Below are 15,074 nucleotides of genomic sequence, written 5' to 3'. Positions count from 1 at the left end.
TTCAAACTTGATATAGTACGTTTTGGTAGTCATAGAGGATCAGTTGCATCATATGATACTTGTATACACATCATAGAGGCACCCTGGACCATTCGAACTATTTTGAAGATGAGAAATATGATTTGAATTTGAAATGGTATATCAACAAAAGTGCGCAAACATCAGAGTTTGCCCATTTGATTCATACACATAGTGCAAGCCATGGGAGAGGAGTTTCCAGAGCATCAGAGATATCTGAGGTCACTTTTCAGTATTATGTGGTTAAGGCCTTCAGATCTACACTCCTAACAAAGCACCCTACACGTTCAAATCTTGGTGCAGTGTGTTTTAGTAGACATAGATGATAAGTTCGACCATATATCATATGACTTAAAGCTTTTCTAGATCATCCAAACCATTCTGAACCTAAAATATACGGTTTTCATTTGTAATGACCTATCAAGTGCACTAATATCAGCATTTATCTCATTTAATTCAAACATATAATACAAGTAGTGGGAGATAAATTTCCAGCTCATCAGCGATATCTGAAGCATCATTTTTTATATTATATGGTTAAGGCCTTCAGATCAACGCTCGTAACAAAGCATCAACTACACGTTAAACTCACTATAACGCGTTTTGGTAGTTATAGATGATCAGTTGATTCACGTGAAAATTGAATATACATCTTAGAAGCTTCCCGGATCATCCAAACTATTCAGAAAATGAGACTTATAATTTGCATGTGTAATGGTCTATCAAAAGAAGTGCACAAATATCAGAATTTGCTCATTTGTTTTATACATATAATGCTAAAAATGGGAGACAAATTTCTAGTGCGTCAGGGATTTCTGAGGTCGCTTGACATAGCATATGGCTAAGGCCTTCATATCTACAACCCGTAGCAAACCATCGGCTACGGCTCGTGCACAAGAAAAAAAGACAAGGGAGGGGTTTTTCGTAGTTTTCGTAAAAGCGGAGTGGCACCTAGTTTATGGAATTTCGGAAATGTGAGGGGTTTAACCCCCTAAACTCCTTCCTTGGGCACGAGCTTGCATCGGCTACATTTCAAACTTAGTGTAGAGTATTGCAGTAGACATATTAGATCAATTCAATCATATTTCTTGTATGTTAGAGCACACATATCAGATTTAATACTTATTTTCATATATGTACTGCAAGTAATATTATGCTTTGAATTTGTAGACATTCTTTCAAAGGAACTTCTGAACAAAACCCAAATTAAAAGTTGTTGCAACGCGCATGGAATAACATGAATCGCTGTGGTTCATTTTTTTCTTTGTTCACGAGATCCACTGGCGTAGCAACGGGGTGGAAAGGTGGGGGTGGGGTTTTAGGGTTAATTTGTGGATCAAATTTTCAGTATAAACCGCTTTGCTACGAAAAAATCTGCTATTGTTTCACTTCACTCTATCAGCATAATTCTTTCACGATTGTGTCTGTTGCACTTCATAATATTACGAGTATGTCTATGTGTTGCTATTTGAGAGTCCACTGGCATACAAATGGACCCAATATATTTTTAAGTATGGGTGTCAATATCTGTAAATCTTTGGATATTTTTATTGTAGCGAATGCTCGCGGAATATAACGGTACTCTTACCTAGAGCCTCAGAGTACAATTCTAACTTTGCCACATTCACCGTGTGATCTAGGTCATCCAAACTATTCAGGAATTAAGACATTCACTCTGCAAGCTCTACTCTTGTATCTCTTTACTTTATCGATGTAATTCTTTCACGATTATTTCTGTTGTATCTCATAATATTTTAGGTATATAATTGTGTTATTTTTGCATCCACTTACATAAAAATGATTTTAATAGTATTTTGAAGTGTAGGAATTTACCCAAAAAATTCTCAGAAATTCATCGTAATATTCTCTCCGAGAATACCTCTACGAGTTCCTAAGAAATGCCTGTAGGAGTTCCCGTGAAATCCTTCACAAGGTTCCCGGCAGTTTCCTGGAAGTTCCTTCAGGGGCTGTTCTGGAATTCCTCAAGAAGTTCCTCGGAAATTACTTCAAGAAACTTTTGAAAAATCCTGCAGGAATTCCTCGAGAATTCCTCCAGGAATTCCACGGGATTTTCTCCGTGATTTCTCCAAAGATTTCTCCAGGAGTTCATGCAAACCATATGTCTCATTTTCGGAATAGTTTGGATGATCCGGGAAGCTTCTAAGATGTATATTTAAGTATCACGTGAATCAACTGATCATCTACGACTACCAAAATGCATTATAGTGAGTTTAACGTGTAGCCGATGCTTTGTGACGAGTGTGGATTTGGAGGCCTTAACCATATAATATAAAAAAATGACGCTGCAGATATCGCTGATGTACTGGAAATTTGTCTCCCACGACTTGTATTATATGTTTGAATCAAATGAGATAAATGCTGATATTAGTGCACTTGATTGGTCATTACAAATGAAAACCGTATATTTTAGGTTCAGAATGGTTTGGATTTCTAGAAACTTAAAGCTTGATATGATATATGGTCGAACTTATCATCTATGTCTACTGAAACACACTGCACCAAGTTTTGAACGTGTAGGGTGCTTTGTTACGAGTGTAGATCTGAAGGCCTTAACCACATAATACTGAAAGGTGACCTCAGATATCTCTGATGCTCTGGAAACTTCTCTCCCATGGCTTGCACTATGTGTATGAATCAAATGGGCAAACTCTGATGTTTGTGCTTTCTGTTGATACACCATTTCAAATTCAAATCATATTTCTCAACTTCAGAATAGCTCGAATGTTTCAGGATGCCTCTATGATGTGTATACAAGTATCATATGATTCAACTGATCTTCTATGACTACCAAAACGCACCATACCAAGTTTTAAATGCTCCCGATGCGTTATTACGGGTGTAGATATAAAGGCCTTAACTCCAGAATGATTTGGATGGCCTAAGGTATCGCCATTGATGTACAGTTAGTCTTTCATACTCTGATTTACATGTATGGATTTAACGAAATCAGTTCTGACATTCATACATAAGTTTGATATAGTATTACAGATAAAGGCCTTACAATCAGAACTCCAGAGCTATTTTAAGTTGCCTAGAACATCACCAGGTCATGACTACCATCATTTCATGTTTCAAAATGTGTATTTGAATGTTATTCAGCATGTTCAAGTGATTGAAAAAGTAAGCACAACTATTTGTATTCAGTAGACAAAGTTCAAAACTTCTGGACGTTTTGGATAACCTGGAGATCTATGTTACAGCTGTAAAAGGACATAAGACATTTCTGTCTAACAGCCCCAACTCAAACAAAGAATATTGTGCAATTTCCATTGAAATATATCACATGTACATAGAAATATAACGCGGAATCGAATTAAGAACAAGTGGTGTACACTACATTTCCAGCTATATCTCCAAAATGTTCTAGCATAGCATAATCTCCATACATGCATATGATAGCACAACTAATCCCCTTGATAAAAACATTTTGGTTTTGAAAATCCACCCATTGGGTCAAAAGCTATAAGTAAAACTGTGCAAAAAAGTTGTCCACATCTTTTAAGGGTTAATTTTAAAATTGAAATGTTTCCAAAATACTCCCTTCTGTAATTACTTATTGCAATATTTTGTGTATATGCTTCAGATGGCATTCGATTAAATTGTAGAGGATTCGGGACATAATGGACACCCTGTGCAAATGTGTGCTTTAAGAGGTTATATATGTTAAAAGGCGTGAAAATAAGGAAAACTTTGAATTTTTGTAAAAGTACAGGGGATGGCCTATATGTTTGGGAAAGGCAACTATTTTTGGTCAAATTTTGACTGTTTGTCTGCCTATTATAAGTGCATCATTGCATTGGTACACATTTAATTGGTTGATCTTTCACGAAGCTAGTACTGTTCAAAATTTCATAAAATTCGATTCACTGGTTTCGGAAATATGACTATTCAAAACTTAGATGTCTAAAAAATAGTGTTTTACAAGAACGGTTAACCAATCCTGCTCAAATGGGTACCAATGAGCACATTTAATAGGTTAACACACAGTCAACATTTGAGAATTTTTGATGCACTCCATGAAAAGTTACAGCATGTCGATTTTTTTTGTGAGAGAAGACCCATCCCAAACATTTTGGTCATCCCCTGTATGTAGTCAAATTTCTTATTTTTTTTTCTTACGTCATATATAGCACAATATTAAATGCGTAAAATCAGCTTGAGAACTTGAAAAAATAGTACTAATTCCTAATTCATAACAGTTTCAGTAAAACTGGTGAATATTTCTATTTTCTAAAATATCATTTAGAGGTTACGTTAGGGATTTTTTTTTATTAAAAAGACCCTATCATAAAATTAAAAAAAAAGAATAATTTTTTTTTTAATATTATTAATATTTTTCAACTTTTGATTTTTTTTTAATTTTTTTGTATGGACTGCTATATGGTGAATATTGTGTTTATGTTGACGGCATAGCCTTTTTTGAGTTGATAAGAGGTTATTTTTTCGAGCATTTTTTATCAACATTTGCCAAAAAAATATATGCGCAATTTTTTTTTTCAATTTCTAACCACGATAATTTTATCTGTTAATCCTATTCATAAGTGTTATCTATGCAGTGGCATACGTGGGACCGCACGTTATGCACTTGCGAACGGAAGGTTCAATTTGGGTCGTCTTAGTTTTACTCTGTTAGATTTCACCATTTCGATCTTGTGGCCGTCCTTTTCATGCTCATGTTACATCTGTCAAAATGACCCGAGAGTTGTCAGTCATTTTGAGGTTAGGTTCATTGGTGTAATAAAGAATAGAAAGTCCAGAACTTCCCAAAGCTTAGTAAATTAAATTTTCTAGCTCTAGCATAACACAAAACTTCAGACTAATCAATACAATGCAATGTAATTGTCAAGGTAATTAAAACAATTTTCTAATTGGAAGATTTTGTATGAAACTCCGGCACTGTGGTGCATAGTTGCTCGAATAAACGTCGATTGTTGTATAAAATTGCCAATTTTGAGATGCTATGTAAATATATTTCCTTAGATGAATTGAGGTTAAATTTTGACAGCAATAAATACAAAATTCAGAAGTAAAAAATAATACGACTTTTGGGCAGTTTTGTATTCTTCGTCTTGCTTCCAAGCTGAGTTATGTGTATGTTCAAATTTCAGGCAATTCGGCCCACAAAAACTCCCCATGACGAAGAGAACAAACCTGCCGATAATACCCTTCGTCACCCTATGATGTTTTGAGAATTTGCATAAAAGAGGGTCATTTTTCAAAAATTGCACTGGCGGAACCCCTAAATGATTTTTTAGAAATCGAAATGTTCTACAAGAATGCTTCAAATATGCATATCTTACGTTTAAGGATTGAGCACCTTGATATTTCGAACATCGATTTTTTTTTGGGACAGCCTATTCAACATACTTTTAGAACAAAACGGCTTTGGTGCATATCTGCCATAAAATTTTTCAAAATTTTAGTCACACGGTTGTCCTTATCACTTCAGTTAAGCTGAATAAGGGCGGGATTATAAAGATGTTATTAATTGGTTTAAATTTTCACCTATATGGTTTCGCATGCCGCATACACTCATCTCTGAGCTAACTACTAGAGATGTATGTGCTATCACAATCGATGTATCTGTTGGAAACCTCAACAGGAAATACGTTTATTGTTCGGTGTATTTACCGCATGATGAACCATCCCCTACGGATGCTTTCAAGCAAGTCATTGCATACTGCACTTCAAAAGGCCTTCCGCTAATTGTTGGTAGTGATGCTAATGCTCACCGTATAATCTGGGGCAGCTCAGACATCAATTTGAGAGGCTCCAGTTTGATGGAATACTTAAGTAGTACAGATCTTGGATTAGTTAACATAGGCAACCACCCAACCTTCATGGTATCTGCTAGAGAGGAAGTGTTAAACATAACGCTTTGCTCTAGCAGAATTAGTCACGAGCTGACCAATTGGCATGTGTCAGATGAAGAATCTTTATCTGACCACCGCTACATCTTGTTTGAACATGCGAATGTTACTTCGCAAACTTTGCGTTTCAGGAATTCCCGGTCAACCAACTGTGATCTCTTTACCGATTTGATTGCAGCCAAAATTCATGGATACTCACCATCCATTGACAATCCAAGTGATTTAGATGATGCCGTTGATACTACAACGGCATTCATCATGGAAGCTTTTGAAGAAGCTTGCCCTCTGCGGTCTGTGAAGACCACAAGAGGAATCCCTTGGTGGAACTCTGATCTGGCGAAGCGCGAAGCTCAGGAAGCAATGTAGAAAGAGTTGGAACAGACGACGTTCTGCTGGATCGGAGGCTTTCAGGTCGGCTCGCAAGGCCTACCAGAAAGCTCTTCGGTCTGCTGAACGATCCGGCTGAAAAAACCTTTGTACAAATACTTCCAGTCTGAGTGAAGCCAGTCGGTTGAATAAAATCCTTGCAAAATCTAAGGATTTTCAAGTAAACGAACTTCGTTTGCCAAATGCTGATTTCACTTCCTCTCATGAGAAAGTTTTGAAATGTTTGTTCAGTACACACTTCCACGGATGAACTTGATGTCTTTTCTTGTAGCTATGATTTTTTAGCTTCGGCTTGGAGTATCATAATTTTAGAATCGATTGAATGGGCACTTAATAGTTTTGCTCCTTTCAAATCTCCTGGGGTAGATGGGATTTATTCTATTTTGCTTCAGAAGGGATTTGATCACTTCAAACTTGTTTTGAAACAACTACTTGTTTGCAGTTTTACTACAGGGTATATTCCCAAATCCTGGCGGGATATTACTGTAAAGTTTATCCCGAAAGTGGATCGTGCGTCGTATGAAGAAGCAAAGAGCTTCAGACCTATCAGTTTGACCTCTTTTCTTCTGAAATGCTTAGAATGCATTGTCGATCATCACTTCCGTCATGTTCATCTGGCCAATGTGCCTTTTCATGTGAACCAACATGCTTACCAATCTGGAAAGTCCACTGTGACTCTTTTACATAAAGTTGTTTACGATATCAAGAAGGCAATCGCTGAAAAGTAATCCTGCTTGGGTGTTTTCTTAGATATCGAGGGTGCTTTCTTCAACGTGGCTTTCGATGCCATTTTGGAAGTCGCACGGGGTCATGGTATATCACCAATGATTTCCAATTGGATTCACCAAATGCTCAAAAACCGGCATCTCTTCGCGACATTGCGCTAATCTGCGACTAGGAAATTGAGTGTTTGTGGATGCCCCCAAGGGGGAGTCTTATCCCTGCTTTTGTGGAATCTCGTAGCAGATACGCTCTTGAGGCAACTCAATCATAGCGGTTTTCGTACTTATGGTTTTGCTGACGACTACCTAACATTGTTAGCTGGTATGTGCATCAGCACCCTTTTCGACCTGATGCAAAGCTCTTTTCAGGTAGTTGATGGTTGATGTCGCTAATATCGCCTTTTGGTAAAGCCAAGTAAAATATTTATCATTCTTTTCACAGAAAAGCGAAACCGTAATAACGTTCGACCTTTGCATCTTTTTGATTTTGAAATTGTGTGACTGAACACTGTTCAGTGAACAGGTAAAGTACGTTGAGTTTGTTTTCCTGTACAACATAGAGAATCAATAAATATTGTTTGGCCTTAGGCAATGCCGGTGAACCTTTGGTACAACTTGGGGTCTAAAACCCAAGTATATCAAATGGATTAACACAACTGATGTTCGTCCAATATTGGCCTATGGCTGTCTTGTGCGGTGGCAAAAAAGCAAAAGTGAGAACAATCCAATCAAAACTAGATCGATGGATGTGCTAAATGGCATTGTCTGGGGTGTTCTCTTCAGTGCTCGAAGCTCTCTTTGATGTTGCCCTACTACATATTCATCTTAAGGACAAACTTCTTAACATCCCGCTTTAACAGTACATCAAAACTTCAAACGCACAAATCTCAAGAAGCAAGCTTCACACAATAAAGTATTCTATTATTCTGTTCTTGCTCACTTGTAATAAGTCTAAAATAAGAAGATCAGGTGCGCTGGTTTTGTTTACGAAAAGATTTGTGCCCTCGAAATCGTGAGTAGGTGGCAAAGTCGGCCATTGTGGCGGCCATGTTGGGATTCTAACAAGTCTGTCCTTAAACAAGAAGCAGTTTCTTGCACTTACCGCTTATGGGTACTCGGTTTACTAGAGGAAATTTCTGTGAACCGCAGATCAACACACACCTCATTGTTTCCAGTTTTGATGAACTTGGAAAAGTGGTCCTTGCTCCAAGTGATCTTACGATTGCTTGTAATTTTTCTCAAAATCCCTTCCCAGGAAAAGTGGATATTTGGTTACCCGGAGAGAAGTATTTCAGACGGTGCTGGTGTCCACTCTCGTGAGCTAAGGCTACATCAGCCTTACTCACTTCGTAGACACTGCACCGTTTTTCAGGCTGAAATCTTTGCTCTTATGTGTGGAGTGCAATCAGCACTTCAGCAACACGTAATGAACAAAGTCATATATGTACTTTTTTCAGATAGCCAGGCTGCTATTAAAGCACTTGCTTCGGCAAACTCTAGGTCAAAGTTAGTTATCGCTTGTCGAACTCAAATCGAGGAGCTGAATTCAGCAAATGCTGTTCACCTTGTATGGGTGCCTGGCCATTCTTCAATCGCTGAAAATGAATGATGAGTTAGCTTGCACTGGAGCATCACATGACTTCATTGGCCCTGAGCCAGCTATTCCGATATCGAAGTGTTGGGTAAAGCATCAGATTGACATCTGGGCTGCCACTCAGCACAACAATATTGGAATAGTTTGGAGTCATGTCATCTGTTATAATGTTTATTATTCGTTTCACCCAAAATAGCCAATCCAACTAAGCATATCTCCTCTCCAATATTTATCATTTTTTTCTGCGTAACGTTAAACCCAACGGCTTGAATTAAATTAGTGTTGCCCATTTCGTCCCGGATATCCATTATGTCCGAACCTTCTATAACATTTTAGCAACAAGCATGCATTGTTAATTATTTTTCTTTTCAATTTATAAATTGAGTTGAGCTTAAGTACATTGAAAGGATTGGTTGCAAATGACAATTTAGCCTAGAGAAATGTATTTGGTTTGGATGCTTCTATTTTAGATATAGAATTGATCTAGTCGTTGCCGTAACATATGAAAGTTTATTATTGTTATTATTATTATTATTATTTTCTCTAAAGCTAGGGTATCGCGCCACTTGGGCGTTGGCTTCTATATTCGTCTGTTTTCCACTATAACTCAGTCAATTTTGAACCAATTGACTTGAAATGTTGTACACGGGTAGATACTATACCTATCTCACCACATTCCAAAAGTTGTGTCAATTGGTTCAAATTTGACTGAGTTATAGTGGAAAACAGACGAATATAGAAGCCACCGCCCAAGTGGCGCGATTCCCTATGTGTATTGATGACGACTGCTTTGTGGAGTTTTTTGGTACTTTTGTAGCATTTTCAAAGAAACGTTGGAAACGTAAGATTTATACATAGTTCTTTTTGATCCTCGAAGGAGACTTAAACGCTACGGAACTATCCGAACGCTTTACACGCCCAGACCACTATATTTGTCGGCCAACAAACCTAAGTTTCTGTCCCGTTGTGCAGCGACCAAATGAGTCAATGAGCACCAATGCTGGTGAGGAATGAGGAAGGATGGGAATTATGGGATCATGATGGAGAATCCCACTCGGAGGTGGACAGCAAGGACAGGCGGGAAGGCGTGAATGGACGTGGGTGATTAATGTGGAAAATATGAAAACAATTTCGATATCGATATTTCTGGCGATAATTGACAACTAATAATTTAAATTATGCATCATCGCTAGCCCTCTACAGTGGCCGGGAGTGGAAAGAATTATAAATTTAAAATTGAAAAGTTCGAAACTTAATAATTCAGAAACGCAACTGGGTAACTCATGCACCAGAACAGGAATAATCGAACGTTCGAAATAAGCCGGTAAATTGAGAAAGAAACAGAACCCAAAAAAGTGCGTTCACTGGCTGACTTTTGCGATCAGTTTTGTCCAGAATTTTGGAAAAGTTTGAAAATGGAGTCCACAGGGTATTGGAGGAAGTGGAGAGTTTTGGAATGCGGAAATGTTCCAGGAATGGGACGGTTTGAAGGATTGTGGAATGTTGTTGGATCAACAGAAAGTAACTTACCCGTACAGTCTACTATCACGAATATGTCTATGAATAAAACAGGAAAATGTTAAGTTATTGTTTCTTGTTTTGTGAAAATTATATAAAGTACAGATAATTGAAGAAAAATAGAAAATGAATGTAAATATTGTGCAGATGTTCCCACTGGATTGAAATTACGAATTGTCGACTTTTGTAAATTGTGATACCGGCGCGTACCTGTAAACTGTATATCTCGTTTAACCAAATTCTTCCCTTGTTTAAAGTCTAATTTGTATCTCCTAGCGTCCTTTTATCCGGACTGTTAATCCAGTTGGTTAATCCAGTCCAAAAATAATGCAACTCCACCTATTCGCTGTCCAGCTTTGCATTGTTTGATCAATTCTAGACTTACCGGCACCTGATCAGAGAGCAAAACATCAGAATCGACCAAATACAATAGAAGCGAAATTGTATTGGTAGCCGTGACGAGCATGCTTGACTCCGCCACAGGACAATGGTCACGTAAATTTCTGCAAAATCTCGGAAACCAGGCAACAAACGATTGGAATCCGCTTCTATTAGGCAAAACGATGCGATGGAAGAGCGGACAAGCAGACGTAACCGTTAGTAAAAAATAAATTCCCGATCACTTCATACAATTTTGGGTAATACATGCGCCTTTTTTTTTTTTTTTTTTTTTTTTTTTTCTAATAACAGAATCAACTTTGACAAGGTGAATCTAAGACTTACATGAAACGTTTCGATTGATTTTTTTTTGCAAGGGCTAATAGGTATATGTTTTTTCACTAACTAGCCCAAGCTTTTATATTTTTTACGAATTTTATTGAAATAAATTTATATTTTATTTTTTATGAAGTCTTAAAATAAGACTTGTTTGTGGTAAAGAAAACATCCAATAATCTTTTGTATTTCATACGTATGGTTTCGTAGATACGATTAGGTTTTTTTTTAAAGTTTTTGGTAAAACTATTACAATAGCCCAGCTTTTATAACTTTTGAACCGCGAAAAAAAAAGTTACCAATATTCAGGCTGCATACATCTAGAGCGTTGTTTAAATATTCGGTTTATAAATGCCATAGATTCAGCCCTTGAAAGTTAAAAAGTGCCAGAATAAATTTCTCAGTGTTACGCCTGTTTGTCTATGCTAACGACAGCAAGCTTTTGCGGAAGAAAGTTTTAAAATAATGGGGAACAATATTTTCTCCCCCGTCCGTTTGACCTTTTGGTTGGCAGGGAAGTGGGAGGTATGTACGTATTCCTTCCTGACTGACTACAACAGATTGCAAGGCACCCAATGCTGGATTGGGAGGGTTCCGGTTCGTTGAAAGTCAATTGGTCGAATATTATTTCAACGAATTGGTGTTTAATAGGGTATAAGTACTGTAATATTTCTTGAATGCATCTGGGTATTATTAGGAATTTTGCTGTTGGTGAATGATTTACTCCCGGTAGGCTGATTTGTTTCCTTTTTTCTTTTGGTTTACAATACAGACTTCAACATTTTCGTTAAATTAGGTAAACTAAGCCGACAACAATGTCTGATTAAAAAAAAACAGTTTCCTAAAAAATTAAAATAAAATAATTTGAAAAAAAAATATACAAATGTAGAAATTAGTTTAAAGTAATGGATTTTTCTAAAGAAACATCTGATCTTAAAATGATTCGAAATTTGCTCTAAACAAACTGGAAAATGGTTCGTACAAATACAATATTTTCCTAGTTAAATGTTCTGCAACTCGCCTGGAACGGAACCCCGCCCTTCACCTGGGTGGGAAAAAGTTTTCTGTCGAGTGGTTTGCGAAACCCGAAATTGGAATTGGAAGGTATCGCCGTTGTCGTCGTCGTCGTCGATAAATTCGGGCAGCAAAGTTTTTGGCCCTTTCGATAACGTATGATTGGTGGAGTGAGTGGCCCGAGGAAGTTGTCGTTTTGTGGTGGAAATGTGCAGTATGTGTTGGAATTTTTCGTGTTTTTTTTCTTTCTACCTTTCATTTCATGTTCGAATCTTGCGGTCGAGAGACGAAACTGAATTGTTTATTATGATAGTTTGGAAGTTAGTTTTGGTTTATGATGGCAAAGTTTTGAGATTTTTTTTTGCGATTTGGTTGGGTTGATTTCTTTTCAGAGTCCCCGGAGGGAAATGTGGATCATAGTTTTCTGATTCTGCTGATTTGAGAAGATGCTTCGAATGATGATCACAATACGGTTAGTGGGTGATTTAATTTTATAGGGGGATTTGGGAAAGTGCTATTAGTTTTTATGACCTTACGATTTGCAATGGCTTCGATGTGAGAGTTAATTAGTTTAAATTAGCAGTTAGTAATTGGAGTGGTTTAGGATTAAATTTTCTATAACTTGGATCTTTTATTTGAGAGGTGGTCTATTTGTGTGGTGGATGTGAGTGTGGTTGTGCATGTGAAAGATAAATGGTACGAAAAGATCTTACCTTCCATTCCCGTGCCTAAATAGAGCTAAAATTTCTTCGAATGTTTTGTTTTTGGTCTCAGGAACCTTTTTGTATGTAAATATCCAAAATATTGCTAAAAATACACTAAACGGTAGGAATGTATAATTTTCCAAGGCAGTCTGAAAGAGAGAAGAAAGGTGAAAATGCAACATTAGTTCAGATCAAAATATCATGATTTATTAGTTTAACCCTCTAATACCCAAATTTTTGATTTTGATCTAAATATCATTTTTCGTCATCTCTAATCGATTTACACATGTTTTGGAAGATGATTCTTTTCAATTCTCGATTTCGTGAATTTCAGTTTTTGATTTTTCTAATTTTTATTTTTGAACATCTCCACACTTTTATATTTTTCCTGGAAGCCAATTTGGGGAACGGATTTTTTGAGATGAAAACATTTTAGGATTTTATGATTATTGAAAACTTCATTTTCCGTGTAATTTTAAGGAAAATAATTTTAGAGTGTATTCGATTCCTTTAAACTGTTAAACAGGAATAGAATGATTTGGGAAAAATTTAAAATATGTTAATTGTAGCGATTCAATACAAAAAAACAATGCTTTCTAAAAGGTGACTTAAACATCAATTTTTCAATGATTTAAAAAAATGTAATACGCTTTAAAATACACCAAAAACCATTTTGAGATATACAGAACAGTCCTAAATATCAGCCAAAATTATAAAAAAATAATTTTCCACGAAACAAAAATTACAAAAATGCTCAAACTATACCCCGTCTAAAGGCGGGATTGGGTATTAGAGGGTTAAAATATATAGCTTTTGTTTTGTTGTTCAAAAATAATTGTTTCTTCAAGTCTTTTATCTATTCATTACCTTATTTTTATTTATTATTTTAAATAAATTTTAACTTGAAACCTTGCATCGCTAACTTGGACAACAATCCATCATATGAAAAAAGAAGTTTTATGGGCAAATTCTGCCAAACAACGTCTTTGGTACATATTTCCCAAATGGAGGAAAACGTTCCTCTGGAGCCGACTTTCTGATATCTGATAGTTATTGGAGGGGGCTGATAAGTCTGATGCATGAAATGCTGAATTTTGGAAACTAACTTAAGTGTGCACAGACCACGTAAATGAAATATTAAAGTCGATTGTTAGGATTTATTTTTGAAGAACTGTTTCACAAAACTCTGGAGCCGTTTCACATTTGTTTGAGAAAATGGTTTGAGTTGACTTTTTGATTGGAATCAGTATCAAAACTATTGCAACTATACCGTCCTTAAGGCAAAACTGGAAACATTTCCTCATACCTTGATCCTTCTTCTACATGTGTACGAAAACCGGTTTTGAAAATATTGCTTCGTTATTTTTAAAAAAAGGAAATGCATCCAGTTTTGGCTTAATAGTTTTATCAGATATTCATTGATTGATTGATTTGTCTTTATTTAAGAGACTTTCAGCCCTTGGCTGGTTCGTCTCTATCCTAAAAATCAGATATTCAAGTGTTTATGGTGGGCCTCTTTGAAAATAAATATTGTTGCTCCAAACATTTATCATTGAAATTGAAAATTCTTCCAGTTTTTTTATGTTTTTGTTTTCTGGCATTCAGGTTTTATCGCCATTTGTGAATTGGTGTGTATTTGAGCCCTCCGAGTAACGGATTTTTTTTTATTGTATGGGTTTGGACCGAAGAGTCTCAGGTTTTCATGAAACTTTTCCCACAGACAGGGTGCATAGATATATGAACAAAAAAAAATTGATGATGATTAACCTGGGCTTGTTAGGGGAATATCTGTAAATAAAAAGAAAATCGGGTTAAGTACGGTTCCTTTGAATTCCACTAAGAATTTGCATCCTTTGACAGATACGTATTTCGACCTCAACTGTAAGGTCGTCTTCAGTGTCTTGTACTTGACTCGACTCAATTGACTGTACTTGTCGAGTCAAGTACAAGACACTGAAGACGACCTTACAGTTGAGGTCGAAATACGTATCTGTCAAAGGATGCAAATTCTTAGTGGAATTCAAAGGAACCGTACTTAACCCGATTTTCTTTTTATTTAAAAAAAATTGAGAAAAATTCAGGGTCGCCTATTTTCTCGGAAACACAGGTGGATTTTTTTTATTTACCCCTGATACTACTTTGAAAAATCATAACTCAAGAACGAAGCATCGTAGAAGCAAAGTTTTTTTTTATAAGAAATGAAAGAAAATTTTCTCAGAAAACTAAAAAATATATGAACTGGACAAAGTTTTCCACAAAATTTCCACAAAAAGTTTTTGGAATGCACTTTTTTCGTTCCTTAGTTATGGCCAATTTTGCGAAAAAATACCATATAATACAGGCTTACATGGTCATTTTTCTCAAAATTGATCATAACTCTAAATTTTTTACGAATTTGGGCATAGTTTTTCCGGCTTTTCTTTAAAAATTTTCTCAACAGTGGGAAATTTTGTGGAAAACTTTTTCCACTTCATATTTTTTTATATTCCTGAGAAAATTTGCTTTCATTTTC

At 36.2% G+C, this 15,074-nt stretch overlaps 1 protein-coding gene across 22 annotated transcripts in view; it reads right to left on the bottom strand.

The window, feature by feature from the left end:
• Window positions 1-15,074, bottom strand: part of LOC109428702 (glucose transporter type 1) — a 916,963-nt gene that overhangs the window by 93,435 nt on the left and 808,454 nt on the right. For 19 of the 22 annotated variants that reach the window (XR_009997807.1, XR_009997808.1, XM_062852201.1 and 16 more), the window contains 2 exons: window positions 12,572-12,711; window positions 10,143-10,169 (listed from right to left, as the gene is read on the bottom strand). Coding sequence is in view for 20 of the 22 variants with exons in the window: in XM_062852201.1 (XP_062708185.1) it covers window positions 10,143-10,169; window positions 12,572-12,711 (167 nt within the window). In the remaining 2 variants the exon portion in view is untranslated. The remainder of the gene's footprint in view (window positions 1-10,142; window positions 10,170-12,571; window positions 12,712-15,074) is intronic. The other 3 variants (XM_062852207.1, XM_062852215.1, XM_029879731.2) reach the window with 1 other exon arrangement.

Source organism: Aedes albopictus, chromosome 2, assembly GCF_035046485.1.
Source record: "Aedes albopictus strain Foshan chromosome 2, AalbF5, whole genome shotgun sequence".
NCBI classification, from domain to species: domain Eukaryota; kingdom Metazoa; phylum Arthropoda; class Insecta; order Diptera; family Culicidae; genus Aedes; species Aedes albopictus.
The sequence above is the reverse complement of the archived record's forward strand: the minus strand, read 5'-3'. Positions and strand labels throughout refer to the sequence as shown.